Source organism: Scyliorhinus canicula, chromosome 13 (genome assembly GCF_902713615.1).
Source record: "Scyliorhinus canicula chromosome 13, sScyCan1.1, whole genome shotgun sequence".
Lineage (NCBI taxonomy): Eukaryota > Metazoa > Chordata > Chondrichthyes > Carcharhiniformes > Scyliorhinidae > Scyliorhinus > Scyliorhinus canicula.
The window spans coordinates 125,529,570-125,549,595 of NC_052158.1; the positions used below are offsets into that span (position 1 = coordinate 125,529,570).

The 20,026-nt window shown below is 42.8% G+C and overlaps 1 protein-coding gene across 21 annotated transcripts in view; it reads right to left on the minus strand.

Annotated features, from left to right (window-relative positions):
- Positions 1–20,026, minus strand: part of lrch3 (leucine-rich repeats and calponin homology (CH) domain containing 3) — a 228,224-nt gene that overhangs the window by 18,526 nt on the left and 189,672 nt on the right. For 7 of the 21 annotated variants that reach the window (XM_038816115.1, XM_038816114.1, XM_038816111.1 and 4 more), the window contains 5 exons: positions 17,779–17,859; positions 6,460–6,520; positions 5,080–5,196; positions 3,323–3,438; positions 2,054–2,191 (listed from right to left, as the gene is read on the minus strand). In XM_038816115.1, coding sequence (XP_038672043.1) covers positions 2,054–2,191; positions 3,323–3,438; positions 5,080–5,196; positions 6,460–6,520; positions 17,779–17,859 — 513 coding nt within the window. Of the gene's footprint in view, positions 1–2,053; positions 2,192–3,322; positions 3,439–5,079; positions 5,197–6,459; positions 6,521–16,575; positions 16,610–17,778; positions 17,860–20,026 lie in introns of those variants that run through there. The other 14 variants (XM_038816128.1, XM_038816127.1, XM_038816122.1 and 11 more) reach the window with 5 other exon arrangements.

Sequence of the window (20,026 nt, forward strand, 5' to 3'; positions counted from 1 at the left end):
TAGGTACTCCCCCGACACCTGCAGCATAGTGGAGGCAGTCCGTGGACTAGTTTTGCTCTATTGTCTTGGGTGAACTTGACAGTCTTTCAGAGATCCAAGGCCTGGAAGGCCCCAGCTTATTTGGCACGGTAGCAGTGGTTAGCACTGTTGCTTCACAGAGCCTGGGACCTGGGTTTGATTCCTGGCTTAGGTCACTGTCTGTGAGGAGTCTTCACATTCTCCCTGTATTTGCATGGGTGTCCTCTGGGTGTTCCCATTTCCACCCACAAGTCCCGAAAGACGTGCTTGTTAGGTGAACTGGACATTCTGAATTCTCCTTCCTGTATCCGAACAGGCACTGTAATGTGGCGACCAGAGGATTTTAACAGTAACGTCATTGCTGTATTAATGTAAGCCTACTTGTGACACGAATGAAGATTATTATTATTTTGGCTGTCCTGATATGGGGTAGCTGCTCCCTCTGCAGTCACTGCAGATGAAGCTGAAGGGGTCACAAGCAAGGGGAATTCCGGAGTGCTGGTCACCCGTAAAGATCCTTGAGTGGAGATCTCAAGGATGTCCAACAACAGCTCTTTCTCCCTTTGGGTGCCCTTGGCCCCTGTCTGACTCCTTGAGAGGAAGGAGCATCTGGAGGGGTGCAAGGTGCCTTGTCCTCCTATCGTGTTGCCACTGCAAATGTTCACCCATGGCTACAGCAATGGAATGCATCTGCAGCTGAAACTGGGTATTCAGCTGGACCAGGGTCTCCATGGCATCTGCCACCCTCCCCTCGGAAACCACAATGTGCTCATACTTCAGCACCACTTCATCAGAGAGTAGACAGAGGGACTCCTCCACCTCTGCTGAGACTCCAAAACCACTGCCTTATGTTCCCTGCCTCTCGTACACGGCCCATCCCAGAGACTCTTCACCTGACTTGGGCGTTGCAAATTCCTCTTTCTCAGCAGTTCTGCCAGTGAGCTTGGCTGATCCTGCCTCCCTCTGCTGCAGTCAAGTGTGCGAGAATGTGAGAACCTGCCTGAACTAAACCTAGTATTCACCAAAATGTGTGTGTCTGTGCTGGCAGAGTGTCCAGGTGACTGCTTGTGACAGGCCTACAGAAGTACTTCTTCCTCCCCATTGTGCATGGTCCTCTGTGGGCTGGATGAACTGATGGACAGGTTCTCCTACTCCTCCCTTCACCTAGTCTTGCTGGCATCTGTAAGTGAGGGGAAGGTGTGGGGGACTGCATGAGCTGCCTCCAATATGGAGGAACACATAACCCTTAGGATCTGATGTGATGTGCATGGATCCTTACCAGATGGAGGCTGCCTGCCGACCTCTTCATCACCACAGGTTAGGTCTGGTTTCTCACCAGCCTGCTGGGTTCCCACTCCTCAGTGAGTGAGGTTTTTGAAGTCAGGCCAGCCCCCTCCCATCTTTTCTCTCTCCTATTATGCCTCAACTTTTGTGAGAAGATGGGGTTGAGAGACATCGGGTTTCATATACTTTTCTCATGCTTCCAGTTTCACAAAGAACCCACTGAAATCTATGCCATGTGATTGCTACACTGAAAATTGTTCACAGGGGTTTTGTGGCAGAGCAGTGAACCAATGCAATTGAAGGATAATGGTCACAGAGGCATGTCATGGTGCTTGCTGGTGTCACCATCTAACCACCAATGCTCCCACCCTCCTACCACCTGCGGACTAGATGAACTGCGGTGGGGCTATGAGGCATCTCCTTATCACATCGAGCAACTCTTTTATCCGTGGGCCGCACAAATGGGGTCGTTGATGTCCCAGCGCCTTTTAAATATGGCTTCTGGTTATGGCGTGCCATCTGGCCTGCCCCGTGAAATGTCGGGAGTCCCCCGACCACACAGTTAATTAGGACGGCATCGCTCGATACCGCACAAATTCCTATCGGCTTCCATGGCGGGAAACACTCCTGGTTCCTGCCCCTGCCAAAGGACTTCATCCCAAAATGGAATTTTTTTCCCCAAAGAGAAAAGCTCAACATATTCATCATTAGTGCTGTTATTTTTGATAGTATCAGAATTGAGAATGCTCACCACTGCTGGAGACGGTACATGTATGCTGGACACCGACCGTGGTCTCACATGATTAGCCAGATGGCAGAGGACAACACCATCTGTAAGTGCTGCTCCAAGATCACTTGGGAGAGAAACCTTTAACCGTGTTTCAATATTCTGAAAAAGTATCCAGAGAGGAACCTAAGTACTTGATCATAAACAACCAACTTTATTTTAAAAAAATATAAATTTAGAGTACTGAATTATTTTTTTTTCCAATTATGGGGCAATTTAATGTGGCCAATCCACCTAACCAGCACATCTTTTGGGTTGTTGGGGTGAAGCACACGCAGACACAGGGAGAATGTGCAAACTCCACTACATTAACCTTTCAGTTCTGGAACTTGTGTTTGAATCCAATGCAGACACCTGGGATAAAGTAATTTCAGGTTGTTGTCACATCACGAGAGAACATGGGACTGGGTTCTCCGCACACCGCCGCCGAAATCGCATTCGGCGCCAGGGCGGGGAATCCAGTTTCACGCATGGAATCGGGACCAGTGCCAGTTCTGCGATTCTCTGGCCCCCGAAAAGTGGCGTACTCAGGGCGTACGCCGTACCGCGTATCCACCATCTGCGGCCATTGCTCGAGAGGCCCACCCCGCTATTCTCCGCCCCGACGGCGTATTTCTAATGTGGTCCTGCCGTTCGGGATACTCGCGAGGTGGCTATGGACTCAGTCTGCGGCTGCCATGGCCGGGGCAGGCCAATCGGAGAGCAGGGGAAGCCTCATACGGGACTGGGTCTTTATTGTGCGGGCAGTCCGGGCTGGGGACGCGGCCGATCGGGGGCACTATTTCAGTAGTCCAGGTCCGTGGTCAAGTCCGCCATTGAGCATGGCACGTTAGAGGCCGCCGCTGTGCATATGCACGGCCTCTGACCCGGAAGTGCGAGGGGCCGTATCTGCAGCTGGATCTGTGAGCTCCATGATGGCTCCCTGCTAGCCCCCTGCAGGGCTGTGAATCTGTGGCCTTTTGGCGCTAGTTTTTCTGGCGTGAAAGACCACAGTTTTCACGATGGCATGGGGACAAAGTCGCTGAAACGGAGAATCCAGCCAATGAAGTTTTGACCACTTCAAGTGGATATGGGAGTACAACACAAAACTAGTCTAATTTTGCACTGATTGGCAGCAAGTTCACAACTTCACAATCTCCAATTTCGACAATAATAGATTCTCTAAGAGTTTTGTTTACTACAGGTCTGTGCAATGATGTTTCTGCTCTGGTAAGCAAATGTATAACTGATTACCTTCCGTAGCTGAAGCACCACTCTCTGTTCATCATCGTATTGCTTTTGGTTCTGCAATATCACGGCATCTCCAGAGTCCTGGTTAGGGGTCACAGAGGAGGCTGTAGAAGTCCCATCTAAAGTGACAAAAGACCAGTTGTACATAAGAACCTATTAGCATTTTTTACACCAGTATCATTCTTATTTATTTTTTGTTGGAAACTTGTTCTTTAAGATGCAATGGAACTGAATAACTTCTGGCCTTAAGATTTCATCCTTACATGTCATTTGATAACCACTCTAATCATAGCATCAAACCAAGAAATTGAAAAGAAAGTTATGCTCTGAATGAGAACAAACGTACAACATAGCTTCTACCTTTCTCTTCGATTCAGTCTTTCCTGAGGACACATAACCACTCAAAACACAGTTCTACTATGCCAGTCCCCTACACATCATCCAAGGGATCATATACATGTGGAAGCCCAGATGGAATTCATTGGAGGCCTCGATGGATTATATGTGGGACATCTGCCTGATGCTTTTTAAATCTGACATCCATTTACAGCAGGGATCACAATATGATGACCAGGAGCAGGATATGGGTCTCTTCTCCCCTTCTCCAACCTGGAGCATAGAGGTCTGATGTACTACCCCTATCGTTACCCTCGCTGAGATCACCTTAGCTTAGCCTGGGCATCAGACACAGAACCATCTTGATATTTATGATTTGTAAAATAATTCTCAGCCATCAAGATGAACATATTGGCACTTTTCAGTGCAGTATAACGGTGCCAATGTTATATTGCAACAACAACTTGCATTTTGTAACGCCTTTAAGGAAGAAAAACATCACTCAACACTTCAGAGATATTTTCAGAATGTGGGGCACTGAACAACTGAATGTGATATGAGCAGCCATGATCTAAAGCTTGGTGGAAGAGATGAGTTTAAAGAAAGATCACCAAAGTGAGGGAGGGAATGGGAGAGATTTAGGAAGGAAATTGAAGAACTTGAGGTCTACACCGCTCAAAGCATGTTGCTAATGTCATCGACATAGTGACATAAGGGAAGCCTGATTATACATTAGTTGCTTACTGTTTATATGCAAATAGACCTTTGGAACTGCAAAGAATGAAAACCCTTGAAATTGCAGGATTCAAAATTCTTTATTGCTTCAGAACTGGCAGCCAGAGATCCAATTGTACTTGATTTACATCACTCCATTTTCTTTTTAATACTGTTTCTTTTCACCTTCATCTCAATTTTACTAAATAAGTGTTTGCATTGAGCATCATCTCTTGTTAATTCATATGTTGCATGTAAGGTTCCGGTAATCTTATGTAAAAATTGCACATCTATATAGAAATAAACAGCAAAGTGACAAATGATCTGCTTTAAAAATGTTCAAAGACTCTACTTCTACTGCCTTTTGAGGAAGAGAGTGCCAAAGACATTACCCCCGGGGAAAGAAATTCTCCTCATATCTGTCCTAAATGGGTGAGCTCTTATTTTTAAACACTGGCCTCAAGTACTAGATTCTCCCACAAGAGGAGACATGCTCTCCACATTGACCCTGTCAAGATATTGCAGGATCTTACATGTTTCAATCAAGACACCTCTTACTCTTCTAAAGTCCAGCGGCTACAAGCCTAGCTTGTCCAATCTTTCCTCTTCTGACAGCCCATTCCATTCCAAGTATTTGAACTGCTTCCAATGCATTTACATCCTAATGACATACTTGCGTTATGGAGAATTCAGTATTATGTCTGACCTACCTTTCTTCATTTCATCTCTCATGGCTGCTCGCAAGAGGAAGTTCTCAGGCCGGTGAGCATGTGCGGGCTGTTTGTAAAAGTGGGGACAAGAACCAGGATAAGGAGGGACAGGCCGGACTGCAGCCCGAGACAAGAATGTAAGAATGAGCAGAATTTGATGATTCAGAAATAGTTTAATCAACAATCAGAAGAAGCCAGAAACAGAGATAGAGGTGACAAAAAAAAAATTAAAATGGGTAATAACCAAATTAAAATAATACAGTAACACCTCAATACTAATAGGTGATAAATGGTTTTAGTGCATTAAGGATGTGTTTGTTTGAAAATGCTACGTTTTTAATGGTGAGAAGTTTGTTTTTGGGTTTTACAGCTAACACCCTTTCCTGTGTTCAAAATATTAATTTTGTCACCAATTGTTGACCAACCTGTTGTGTAGTTCTAGCACTTTCTGCTCTTATTGCACATGCAGAATGTGCAAGTTTTATTACCTTTATGTACATAAGGAGAGTTGAGAATGTAATAGGGGATTGTTATGTAGAATAGGTTAAGCATAACGAGGTTTTGCAAAGCCTGCAGTTATTTGGGGCCAAGACTGAAAAGTAATTCTGTACAATGTTTTTGTCTCCTTCTGAAGGCAGTGACTTCCGCTGGTGCACTATTCCATCGCCACACTTTTCACTACATCACCAAGTAACTTTCTCCCCCCCCATGGTGAGCAAAAACAGTGAGTTGTGCATGCTTTTTAACTGGAGAGGGTACAGGGGTAACAGTTGAATTTGACCCATACATCATCAGTTTGAAATGCAGGGTACTTAAAGCTGGACTGACTTTCCTTTACATCAAAATATATTGAGACAAATTATAGTGCACCAAAATAAGTCCAACTGTAATCAGCTAATTCAACACAGTTCAAAAATGGAACTCCATTTGTCAGTAATATGGACACTGTTCCATCAGGGAAATTCTCAATTAGTAAATTAATTCTATTCATTCTTTTTAATATATTGCCAGTCTCCCTACTTTCTACTTGGAGAGGTTTAGCCAAGTGTTGTGAGATTGGTTATTGGAGGGGGGTCCAGAGCTTTATGAACATGTGCCACATCAGCCCCATTGCACATTTTATAAGACACCCCATATCATATTTTTGTTAATGAACTTGATAGGTAATACTTCAACATCTAATCACATCGCTGAAATTTGTTCCTAGCATCAAGATTTACCTTTAACACAAAACAATATTGTTTAATAATACAAACACTAAACAAGGTAAAATAAATATTTCACTTGTCATCAATTGAAGAAAATATGATATACACAAACATGTCACATCGACTGACCGAGGAACAGTACAATCATTTTTTACAATAAGTTTTCTCTTACCTGTATGGACAGATGATTGGCTAATAGAGGCACTCAGTGACATGGGTGGTCTTTCTTCATTCTATGAGAAAGAAGATCAAGATATTTTACAGTAGCAGGTAAACTGCTCTGAGGGATTAGAAATAAGAAATGTGCAGCAAACTATGAGTATTAATCTCAGTTTGCTTCAGAGCATGGGCAGGTAGTATTTCTGTAATGTAACCTGCTTCCTCTTCAACGCCAAAGCAAATTAACACCAATTTAATTCCTTCAGACCAAAGTACTGGGTCACTAAATCCACTCTCACAATTTTTGATGCAATTGAATATCACGATTAATTTAAATTAGGACAGTTCAAGTATTTTGTGAAAACAACTAAAGCGAGACAGGGATATCAGTCTGGAGGGACCATAAATAAAAGTACTAATTTCATCTTACTTCCAAAATCAAGTCACAGCTAATCTACAAATAGGAACCGAAAGTCCAATCTAATCTAGTTTGTACTTGATCAGTTCTGTCAGTTTCATTACATAAGCCATCACACAAGACCACACTGGCAAGTAGACAATACTCTCGGTGAGATATTGGAAGAACACTCCAAATTTGAAATAATTCCATTGCACAGAAAAGTCCACTATTGTACATCATACTGCTTTTAAGCAGATGTTCCAGTGGGGTAGTAGTACAGCATTCATACTAGAAAAATCTTAGGTTTTATCTCCAATCTGTGCTTAGCAACTTGGTCAGGAGGGAATAACGGGTCAGCCAGGATTCCCACTTAAAAGTGGCAAAGGAAAACTAATGCTCTGTTAAGGTATTGTCCAATTAGAGTCTGATGAGAATTACTGCAGAGGTTCACATCCAAAGAATAGACACTTGATTGAGGTATTAAAGGCTATCTGTACCCAAAGAACCACTTTCAAATGAAATAGCGTCAGGAAACACTAACTCATACTCTGGTAAGCTCCAAAGGAGCCATTTGTTACCCAGCCATCCCTGCACTGCCCAAAAATGAAGAGATTGTGGCATCTCAAAATGCTTCTCCGCCTGAGATTGATGAACAGCAAAGATCAAGGATCTTTTGACTTGTATGGTTTAATACTCTTTCATGTTATGCGTATGCTTACTTAAGTCTGAAGAGGAATCCCATGCAGTTAGCCCCTCAAATATAGCCCTTTTCTTTAATGAATATTTTCCATTTTAGTCTATAACATTTTAATGAATCTATTTAATGTATCTTTGAAAAGTAGGTTTTATGGAATATTCAGGTCCTCACTGAATAGTCGCATGGATCTGATAATGGCCACTTTATTATGATAATAAAAAGGTGATCTGTAGTTAGGTCTGGAGCCATTGGCATAAAGCAGAGCCAATAAAATATACTTAAGTATCCGATAATGATATCAGTAATCAGAATGTCCAAATCACCTAACAAGCATGTCTTTTGGGAGTTGTGGGAGGAAACCGGAGCACCCAGAGGAAACCCACGCAGACACAGGGAGAACGTGCAGACTCCACACAGCGACCCAAGCCAGGAATTGAACCCAGGTCCCTGGCACTGTGAAGCAACAGTGCTAAGCACCGTGCCGTCCATATTAGTAAGGGGAGCAGGAAAAAAGCTTATATGAGGCTGGGGTTTGATAGACAGCAGCAATTATTTATATGTCCTTAAAGGCTTCTGAAAAGCTCTGAAAGGAGATTCTGATCCAAAGGCTCTTAATAAATGTTATTGGAAATTACTTTGTTTGCTCAAGTGACAATGCCCTAATTAAAAGACCTTTCTGGGCTCACATGGTTATTTTCATCTGTAGTTTATTCAAGTAGCATTTAAATAGGTGGGCATTCTATAGATAATGGAATTATGAATGATTATCTAAGGACCACATAGCTATAACACTAATAAGCAGTAAAATGACAACTGATGGATTACTGAGAAGTAGAGGTGAAGGGCCCAAGAACAAAGTAAGACTTTTGCGAAGTTGAAATAAATAGGTGAGCAGATTAAATAAATCATTAAATTATGCTTAGACAACGATAAATGTTTGTTCACAAAGCAGGAAGGGAAGATTAAGGAATTGCATTTTTGGATGATTTCCCCAAAAATCATAAATAGATATTTGAAAAACATGTTTACAATTTTTCTACAATGCAGAACAGAAAAAAGCTCCCCAACATTATTGTATGCTGTGCCATATCTCAACTAGAGAAATGAACGGAATAGCTAATTTTCTTAAATACAAGGCTTGAGCAAACATGCACAAGATAAACATGTGCATCAGACCATTTTTATCTATGTCACAGCCTGTCTATACTTGTGCTACGATTGAATGAAGTATATCAGGGTCCTGCATTTTTAATTATCCTTTTCGGAAAAACAAGCTGCTGCACTGATTCACCAGTAAGCTGGATGCCATCAGTATTGTATTAAAATGGACTGTGATCAGTGTGCTGAAATCAAGACTCATCACATCTTCTTCAGCTCATTCTTTTGACCACAAAATCGTGGAATTCTTTAACTCGAGCAAGTTTCCTTCCTCATACATCGCAGATTTTTGAAACCCAACAATGGCATGAATCACTTTTATTTCCAATCATGTCCTTTTCTCTCTTCTATCAACCTTGATACAGCTTTAGCCCCTTAGGGTTTTACAGTAAAAGTAATGAAACAGCTGATTATTTGTGTCAAGGCTGCAAGGTAATAATAACAACATTTTATTGTCACAAGTATGAAGTCCCTAATGGGAGAAGTGAAACAATTATTTTTGAATTTAATGTCTCTTCTGGCTTCATGTTGTTGTCAGTATCAATATTCATAAGCTACACAATTTAGAAAAATCTGAATGAGTACAGTATTATTTCTTCCAGATATTCATCCCCTTATCCATGGGCAGAATGGTAGCACACTAGTTAGCACTGTAGCTCACAGCGCCAGGGACCCGGGTTCGATTCCCGGCTTGGGTCACTGTCTGTGCGGAGTTTGCACGTTCTCATGTCTGTGTGGGTTTCCTCCGGGTGCTCCAGCTTCTTCCCACATAAAGTCCCGAAAGATGTGCTTGTTAGGTGAATTGGACATTTGGAATTCTCCCTCTATGTACCCGAACAGGCGCCTGAGTGTGGCGACTAGGGGATTTTCACAGTAACTTCATTATAGTGTTAATGTAAGCCTACTTGTGATAACAACAAAGATTATTATTAATTTTCCACCTACCATCTCTCTAACTTGTATAACCCCCACAAGACTCACTGGGACGACCCGATTAATCTCCCCGTGGGGCTTATGGATTGAGCTCCCCCACTGATGGGCGAAGGCCCATTAGCTGGGGCTCATAGAATCACCCCTTAAATGCCGGCCCAGATTGGGACCAGTATGATCAGTAGTCCCGGTTGGGACCGGTGTGCTGTATGCCGTCTGCAGCCTTTTCTTTTGGTTATAAATAAACCCCTGTTTGAATCCCTTTCTCGGATATCCTGAGCTTCTATATTGGCGACCAGGAAAAACTAGAGCTGCGATTCTGGATGTCCAGACCAGACTTGAATTCCTCAGCATGACAGCAAGGTCAGAGGTTATTTAAAAATGTTGCTTTCCGAAGGCTGGAGGCCCTTGATGCAGGTGTCCAAGTTTAGGCCCAGTATGCTGAATGGATGGTCATTTCTTTCAGGAAAATGCAAATGCAGATGACCGGCAAAATATAATACTCCTGATTGTCTGCGGAGCCCCAATTTTCAGTGTGATCAAATGCCTTACCTACCCAGCAGCCCCAGATTCGAAGCCCTGTAATGAACGTGTAGAGCTTATCGCACACCATTACAACCCTAAATCATCAGTGATTGTGCAGAGATACCGGTTCAACATGGCAGGGTGAACCCTGGGGGTATCGGTCACAGGATTCCTGACATGCCTTGGCATGCTGGCTGAGCATTGTGACTACGGCCCATCCCTCCCAGAGATATTGCGAGACCATGTGGCATTAATAACATGGCGACCCAACGGAAATTGTCGGTGGAACTATCCTTGGCGCGGAAAGGGTGTCCAGGAAATCCAGGGCTCAATGGATTTTGATTTATATGGCGTTAGCCGCCCACCATTCCAGCGAGTAACACTCCCAGGAGCAGGACCTATGGGACCCGGTTGCCACCTGAACAATGTCATGGTCAGACCGATTGGGCAAGAACCACTGCAGTTCAAAGAGACATCTCCCCCGAGGTCCAGGAAGAAGGCTCACATCAGTGCTGCACTGAAGGAACCGTGGGGGTCCGGATCGACAGTGAATATGTCGTTCTGGTTGGGTGACGCACCTATCTCAAAGCAGGGTACACACTGCCCAGCCCGATGAAGATGATCCCATGCAACTAAATTTCATTACAACACAAAAGTAGCCCCAACTAAGATAATCTTCCAAGTGAATGGCCACTCCATGGATATTGAATAGATAAAGGGGCTGCTGTCTCGATCATTGGACAACCGACATGTGGCAAAATAAGTTTGGGTATCCAGCATCTGCGCCTAAAGGACACTAAGGCACAGCTGGCGACGTGTACCAGAGAACCATTGACAATTACTGGGACAACGATGGCCCCGGTTACTCATGGACAACAATCAATTTGATTGCCACTGGTAGTGGTGCTGGAGTCCGGTCGTCTGGGCAGTGACTGGTTAGAGATCCCGCCCAGATTGGCAACAAATCTTTAGAATGGTACAGGTGGATCGTATGAGGTCCTGGGAAAATACCCGGAAGTCTTCCAGGAAGTCCTAAGGAAGATAAAGGGGGCCACAGCTAAATTTTGTTGTCCCGGATGCCCAACCCAAGTATTTCAGGGCCAGCCCAGACCCATACTCCCTGCTGTCAAAGGTGGATGATGAGCTGAGCCAGCTAGAGAACTTGGGGATTATTCACCCAATTTGCAGAATGGGCGGCACCAGTGATCCCTTTGCTGAAGCCGGATAAGACCACTTAGGCGGCGACTATAAAATTGACAGTCAGCAACGCCTTGCATTTAGATCAATTCTCCACACCACATGTGGAAAACCTTTACATCAAATTGGCTGGGGGCCATTCTTTCTCAAAGCTGGATATAAGCTACGCATACATCCAGCTGGAGTTGGACAAGATATCGAGGGCACATGTAACCATTAATACCCACAGGGGACTGAATGAGTACACAAGACTCCCATTTGGGTTATCGTCTGCAGCGTTATTTTCCAGCAGGTTATGTAAGCATTCTTCAAGGGTTCCCTCGGGTGGCTGTCTACTTGGACGTGTTAATTACAGGAGCCTCAAAGAAAGAACACCTAGATAACCGAAAAGAAGTCCTCCGCCAATTCTTGCAAGTGCATCTTCCAGGCAAGAGAAGTCATATACGTAGGTTGCTGGGTTGACAAACACGGGTTGCACCCTATAGAAGAGAAAGTCCGAGCTTTCAAGGAGGCTTCAATATCAGAGAATGCAATAGAGCTAAAGTCATTCCTAGGGTTCGTTATCTATTGTGGAAAATTTATTCCATATCTGGATTGGGTTTGTTTATTGTCACATGTACCAAGGTACAGTGAAAAATATTTTTCTGCGTGCAGTTCAAACATTTAGTACATGAAAAGAAAATATGTAATAGGGCGACACAAGGTACACAATGTAAATACATAGACACAGCCACTGGCTGAAGCATACACAAGTGTAGTATTAATCAGATCAGTCCATAAGAGGGTCGTTCAGGAGACTGGTAACAGAGGGAAAGAAGCTGTTTTTGAATCTGTTAGTGCATGTTCTCAGACTTTTGTATCTCCTGCCCGATGTTGGAAGAGTGAATAAGCCAGGTGGGAGGAGTCTTTGATTATGTTGTCCGCTTTCCGAAGGCAGCGGGCGGTGTAGATGGAGTCGACGGATGGGAGGCGGGGTCATGTGATGGACTGGGCTGTGTTCATGACTCTCTGACGTTACTTGCAGACTTGGGCCGAGCAGTTGCCATATCGGGCTGCGATGCAGCCAGATAGGATGCTTTCCATGGTGCACCTGTAAAAGTTGGTGGTAAGAGTCAACATGGACATGCCAAATTTCCTTAGTTTCCTGAGGAAGTTAGGCATTGTTGTGCTTTTTTGGTTGGAGTGTCGACATGGATGGACCAGGACAGATTTTTGGTGATGTGCACACCTAGGAATTTGAAGCTATCAACCATCTCCACCCCGGCTCCGTTGATGCAGGCAGGGGTGTGTACAATACTTTGCTTACTGAAGTCAATAGCCAGCTCTTTAGTTTTGCTGGCATTGAGGGAGAGATTGTTGTTGTTACATCACTCCACTAGGTTCTCTATCTCCTTTCTGTACTCTAACTGGTTGTTGTTCGAGATCCTACCCACTATGGTGGTGTCGTCAGCAAACTTGCAGATGGAGTTGGAGTCACATTTTGCCATGCAGTCGTGTGTGTATAGGGAGTATAGTAGGGGGCTAAGTATGTAGCCTTGCGGGGCCCCGGTTTTGAGGACTATGGTGGAGGAGATGTTGTTGTTTATTCTGACTAATTGTGATCTGTGGGTCAGAAAGTCGAGGATCCAGTTGCAGAGTGAGGTGCCAAGTCCTAGGTTTTGGAGATTTGATATGAGCTTGGCGGGGATTATGGTGTTGAAAGTGGATCTGTGATGATCAGCCATGATCCAGTGATGGGCATTGTTGTTGGTAGTATATTAATATACTTTTGAATGTCGCCCAGATGCACTGATTGTGCGCACACAGATGTCCTTAGCCGACTCCCACTGCTTATATACCCTCTTGTTCCCACCAGCAGCAGATATAGTTGTGTTGGTGCCCAGGCACGTTGCCTGTCATGGCTTCACAAGTTCATGTATGGACTCAAAAGGACCCTACATTGATAAAATTGTGCCATGTCATCCCACATGGGGGACTGCAGGGGAACTTCCGGAAGGACTGCGAGCATTTGCAACCAGGCATCAGGAGCTTAGTGCAGACAATGGCATTGTCCTGTGGGGCGCTGCATGGTAGTCTCAAGGCAAGGCCAAAACGCTATTCCCACAATGGTTTCTAAAATGAAGATGCTTGTAAGGGGCTACATGTGGGGGCCAGTGCTTGATGGCGATATTGACAAGTTGGTGTAGTAGTGTGCCAAGAACATTAAAAGGTCCAGCCATCAGCCTTTCTTCACCCATGGGAGTGGCTAGGGTGTCCTTGGGTGCGTTTGCACGTCGACTTCGACCGACCTTTTCTGGGTCAAAGTTTCTGCTGTTGATCGATGCCCACTCAAAATGGATGGCTGTTCACCGGATGTCTTCCATCACTTGGCGAGAAGCGACACCAATCATTCAGTATTCAAGGTATGCTAAAGGTGCTCGTCACCAATAATGGTACCCCCTTCACAAGTGAGACATTTCTGAGGTTTATGCAGATTAATTGGGTGAAGCGTATTCAAACTGCCCCACATCATCCTTCTTTGAATGATCTGGCTGAGCGAGCAGCACAAACTTTTAAGACGAGCATGAAAAAAACAAACTACGGAGTCAGTTAAAACTAAACTGGCACTTTTTTTAATTGGACTATGCCGGGGTTGTGCCATCAGAGCTACTGACGGGCCGATCTGGATCGACGCAGGCTGGGAGGGCCGAAGGGACTGTTCCTGTGCTGTAATTTTCTTTGTCCTTTGACAGCTCCAAAGCCCTTTAAGCTTAACATTTCCCAACCTTCGTGGGAAGGTGAAAAGAAACAAGACCTCCAGAAGAGTTATCAAGACCACCAGAAGCAACACAGAGAGTTCAAGCTGGGAGACACAGTGTAAGTCAGGAATTTTGGAGAAGACAGGAGCAGCCTCCTATGCAGTCAAAGCCAGAGAATGGACTGTACGCAAGCATGTGGACCATCTCAATGGCAGGGAACCCGCACCAGGGGTATTCCCTCCAGCTGTGCCTCATTCCCCTTGCCTACCACCCCTGAGCCAGGGAGCACAACTCGCCAAGGACCAAGACCCAGGTTTGCATAAGGTGGAAGACTCTGCATCAGAGATGGATACAAAATCCTCAATTTTTTTTGGAGCACAGTATGGTCAGACACAGAACGCAGGACTCTACCAATGGTTCCGATGTTACCAGTTCGTTATACACCCCAGCCCAGCTCCACAGCTGCTGGAAGCAAAACCATGGGGCAAAGTGAAAAAAGGTGTTCCTCTGCATCCAGCAACAGAGGGACCGTTGGACTTCAAGGAAGGGAAGAGAGGGGTTGTAATGATCCTCACAAGACCTACAGGGATGATCCGACTGATCTCGCCATGGAGCTTGTGGAATGAGCTCCCCCACTGAAGGGCAGAGTGCCATCAGCTGGGGCTCAGAGAATCAACCCTTAAAAGCCCGCCCAGGGCGGTATGGTAGTGGTGTAGTGGTTAGCACTGCTGCCACATGGCGCTGAGGATCCGGGTTCAATCCTGGACCCAGGCTGCTGTCCGTGCGGCATTTGCACATTCTCACTGTGTTTGCTTGGGTTTCACCCCCATAACCCAAAAGATTATGGGGGTGGTTAGCGCAGGCTAGGTGGATTAGTGACGCTAAATTGCCCTTAATTGGGGAAAAAAAATTGCATAGTCTAAATTTATTTTTAAAAAGCCGGCCAGGATTGGGACCGGCATGATCAGTCGTCTTGGTTAGGACCTGTGTGCTGTATGCCGCGTTATGGTCTTTTCTTTTGGTTACAAATAAACCTCCGTTTGAAACACCTTCTCAGATCTACTGAGCTTTTATAGATCTGGAATGAGTCATGAACACAGACATAGAACATAGAACAGTACAGCACAGAACAGGCCCTTCGGCCCTCGATGTTGTGCCGAGCAATGATCACCTTACTCAAACCCACGTATCCACCCTATACCCGTAACCCAACAACCCCCCCACCTTACTTTTTACGACACTACGGGCAATTTAGCATGGCCAATCCACCTAACCTGCACATCTTTGGACTGTGGGAGGAAACCGGAGCACCCGGAGGAAACCCACGCACACACGGGGAGGACGTGCAGACTCCGCACAGACAGTGACCCAGCCGGGAACTGAACCTGGGACCCTGGAGCTGTGAAGCATTTATGCTAACCACCATGCTACCGTGCTGCCCAAACCTATGAGAACCAGCTTACTTATTATCCAACAATATAACTTTTGTGGGTCAGAACTGAAAATTTACTTTCTAAGTTGAGGGAATCGAACCCAAGTGGCAGAAAGATCTGCAATGACTTTGTTAGTAAGCAGATTGCTAGGCTTTAAATAATTTACAAATATCATAGATCAGTATTTGCTCCTCAGACCCAAGATTCTGGACTTTTCAAAATCAACTTTTAACCTCCTATTCCAAGAATGCAAGTTCATTCTGTTCAAACCACAATGTTTTTTGAGAATATTTTGTGATTCTTTCTAACTCTTTCTATTGAAGTTCTTTTACACAATTTGCAATTTCAAAAGTTAAGGTTTATGAGTTTATAAGGACACAATAGTAATTGACAATAAACAAAAACATTGCTTAGTGAGAATATAAGTGACTCTATTGTGGCCAGAAAAGGACATTTTAAAACACCAATTGTGAGCTGTTATCAAAGTCCAGATGTGCACAAAAATAGTCAAGTCTACATTTTAATGCAGACCGAATCCACATCTACTCATCTGAAATCGAATGCAAGTTTTCTTTGTGAATACCCTCCAGAATCAGTCTATTCTTATTTATTTTATAGTACTTGTGGTTAGTTTTGAATCTTTTCTGTTTTACCACAAAAACAAGTTGTTTCTTTTGGTTGTTAGTGAGGTTAAAGAATCCATTTTGATAATGTTACAAAAAATTTGTTAGTGTACAATTTACTTTGGAAATGAAGAGGAGTTGCTGCACCTTTCATGATATAAGCGATTCAATTTTCACTTTAGTTGACACTGGATTGTGCAGTAATACAATAGGTTTTATGCATGCATGATTACTGCAAAGGTTTTCTGTAGATAAATCTGGCAATATCAATTACTAATTTTGTTTGATATTTCGCGTAATTAAACATAAAATTGAGCTTTGAGTTCCCTTTTCTCATGGGACAGTGTTTCATATTCATGTAAATATATTTGTCCTGGGTCAGATAATGTCTACATTTTCTATCGTTTTTTAATATGAGCGAAACATACCGTTAGGGTCTCCTAGTCAGCATGAAGAGTTTTTCTACATTAGCGACAGATAGAGGGAAAGAGGATAAGAGACAGGTGAAAGGAGAGCTTTCAGTATCTGAGACGGAATAAGTGTCTACATAAGAATGAAAGATCATTTTCAGAGACACGCTAATTAAATAAACTGAATACAAACATGACATTAATTGCAAGGAAAAACGTGTTATATGGTTCAGTATTTTATAAGAAAATTTGTCAGAACTAATGCATACAAATTTGTTCTGGTCTGGTGAGAAGGCAGGCAAACAATATTAATCTAAAAAATTGTCTGTTTCTATATCCCAGGTTATACATACAACAGCATTTTTTGCAGAAGTTGCATTGCTGCATTGACAGCGATCTGCATTCCAGAACATAAAAAAGTCAAATAAACCGTATTTACATTCCAGCACGATAAAAAAATCTATCCAGTTGTTGAAAATATCCTTTAACTCTGTTTTTAAAATATTTTACAAAACAAAAAGTATTCTGTATTACATAAAACAAAAAAACAATAAAAAACGTTGTAACATACTTGGGAAAATATAAATTAAGTTCTAGGCCATATCTGACATTTTACTGGTTGCAGTTAGGGAAATGCTAAGAATGGGAATCAAATGTTTGGACATGAAATAAAAATACTACTGCAATCCCCAATATTTATATTTTCCAGTTCTGCATTAATGTACCATCTAGCTAATATTATTTTAATCAAAAAAAGATCAGGTGGTTTTGGTAAAATAGAATTCAAAAGGATGAAGATAGTCTTGCAGTAAGTATTCTTGCAATTCAAAAGTTAGTCTACACATACACAGATTGTGTAGGACCTTTCACCATTTAGCTGCACTGCTGAAAATATTAGATTATCACATTCTGTGGAGAGAGTTTGGCTTCCTCTTTATTTTAAATGTTGGAAGTTCTGTAACCATTTGAATCTTTCTTAATTTGTACCTCTCTCAAATGACTCCGGATTAAGAAAATATGGCAGACAATAAATGACTGACTCCATGCAAAATATGAATACAACAGCACAAACCTAATTCCTTCCGAGTGTCTTTTTGAATGAAAAGATTGTGAAGTCTAGTCTGGTGAAAGGAACCACACCCAGTTACAATTTCAGGCACCGAATGAAAAAATACAAGAGTCTATACAAAGCCACAAACTCCACACAAGCTGCTCAGTCACCTTGCTGTGTGAGCCAGGCCTCCGTTTAATGGTATTGGTGTTACTGTCAATCTCAAAGAAGAAGTGCGGTTCAAAGCCATTCTGTTATAGAAAGAAGCAGAGGAGAAAGCTTTAGGCAAGAAAGTTCAACAGCTTGCAAATTATTAGCGAGGGACAGGCTTGAGGAAAGATGCCAAGAGCATTCTGTCTTATTTCAATTACTTACAGAAGTCACACTGTGGCAGCTTTAGCTTCCCCACAGAAAATGGGCAAATGCATATTAAGAGGTTGTTACAGAACCACAACAAAAGAAGCTTCTCGATTTTAAGAAACTGATTTACTTTCTGAATCAAAATTGGCTGCTGCCAGGGACCTGGGTCCAATCCAGACCATGGGTGACTATCTTTGTGGAGTTTGCACATTCTCCTCGTGTCTGTAAGGGTTTCGACCAGGTGCTCCGGTTTCCTCCCACAATCCAAAGATGTGCAGGTTAGGTGGATTGGCATGTTAAATTGCCCCTTAGTGTCCAAATGTTAGGTGGGGCAGGGAGTGAGCCTGGTGCTCTTTTGGAGGGTCAGTGGAGATTCGATGGGCCGAATTGCAGCCTTCTGCACTGCGGAAGTTCTATGATTCTAACTAATATCAGAAACTTTTATTTGAGTTCAAATAAATGATACCCCCCCCATACATTTAGAGTACCCAAATCATTTTTCTTTCCCAATTAGAGGGCAATTTAGCGTGGCCAATCCATCGATCCTGCACATCTTTGGATGGTGGAGGTGAGACCCACGAAGATATGGGGAGAATGTGCAAAGTCCACTCGGATAGTGACCCAGGGGAACCGGGATCAAACCCAGGTCCTTGGTGCCGTAAGGCAGCATTGCTAACTACTGTGCCACCCTCAAAAAAATGATTTAAGATTATTTCAGAATAAAATTGATTTTTAAGTAGCAAACGTCAGAAATTTCAAAGCATTTTACTCTGAACTTCACTTTGTGGACTTTACTAATTTTTCTCAAATATTTTATCCAATCATATCAGGTTTTGGGAAAAATGTCTTGTTGAGTTAAACTTTGAGAGTATTATATAGTATGCGCTAGTAGTGCATGTTGTATATGACAAAATATGATCACAAGCGAAAGCGTGGATCTTATAATCCTATAACTGAGACAATAAAGGCACCCTGTACATTATGTATTGCTCAAATGTGATACAGTAACCAAACTATAGGAAAACACTGATAAATCAAAACACTGGAATTAAGGAAGATGCAACTCTTGCAACAAAATTTATAGTGGCATGTAACGTGAGAATTGGATCCATCCAATGTTCCCTGCATGAAATAAAAAAATTGCATTCCACTCCCAATTACAGTTCACAGACTTCAAAGGTCACAGAATTGCAGCAAACATTCACAATTTTTCTTCAGCACCATATGCCCAGTCTTTCAAGCCAGGCAGTCAATTTGTCAATGCTTCACAAGAAAAATTTGCTTCTTCCCACTTGCAATGGATGCTGTCAACATTATCATCAGATCATTCAGAATACACAACAAGAGCTGCACAGCAGAATTGAAGGTAGCTAGAATGTTTTTTTTCCTCTCCACAGATGGTTGTGCACAAATAGGTAAGAAATGTTTGGTGACGAGCTGATGGTGTTTGGGTGTCATATTTATAGGTGTTTTTAAATAGTGTTTGTCTCCAAGGAGGTTTTAAACTTTAAAACATGACACTTTTCCTCAAAATAAACTTTCTGGTGTTTCTTGCCAGCTGTCATATACAGAGGATTATTATTTCAAGACTAAAGCGACCACAATTTTGAAACACATGATGCTCGCTAATGTGCATGCATTAACAAGCTTTGTTGGACATTTCTGTTACTAGGATTTGGAATATTGTACAGCAGATATGATTATGAAAGCAGTTTAAAGAAGTTAATTATGAGATTGCTGTATTTAGGATTTTACTGAAATTACTGTTATGGGGTGGGGCTTACATATATAGGAGTTACAGTTTTGCATCATGTAACTTGGGTGCATTCATTTTGCTTCCACATGTATGATTCATTTCTCTTTGTTCCGGTAAAGTAACCAGGAATGCAGCCCACAATACCTAATTTAAAGTGGTCAACATCTGAAGGAAACCTGATCAATAAACTAAGAATAAATTGGCAACTACAAGGCTGGAATAAATCACGTGTGCCTGAGACAAAATTCAGAACCTTCTTGTTCTTCCGAAAAATATTTTTTTTGTGCTTTATTCTTCTTAAA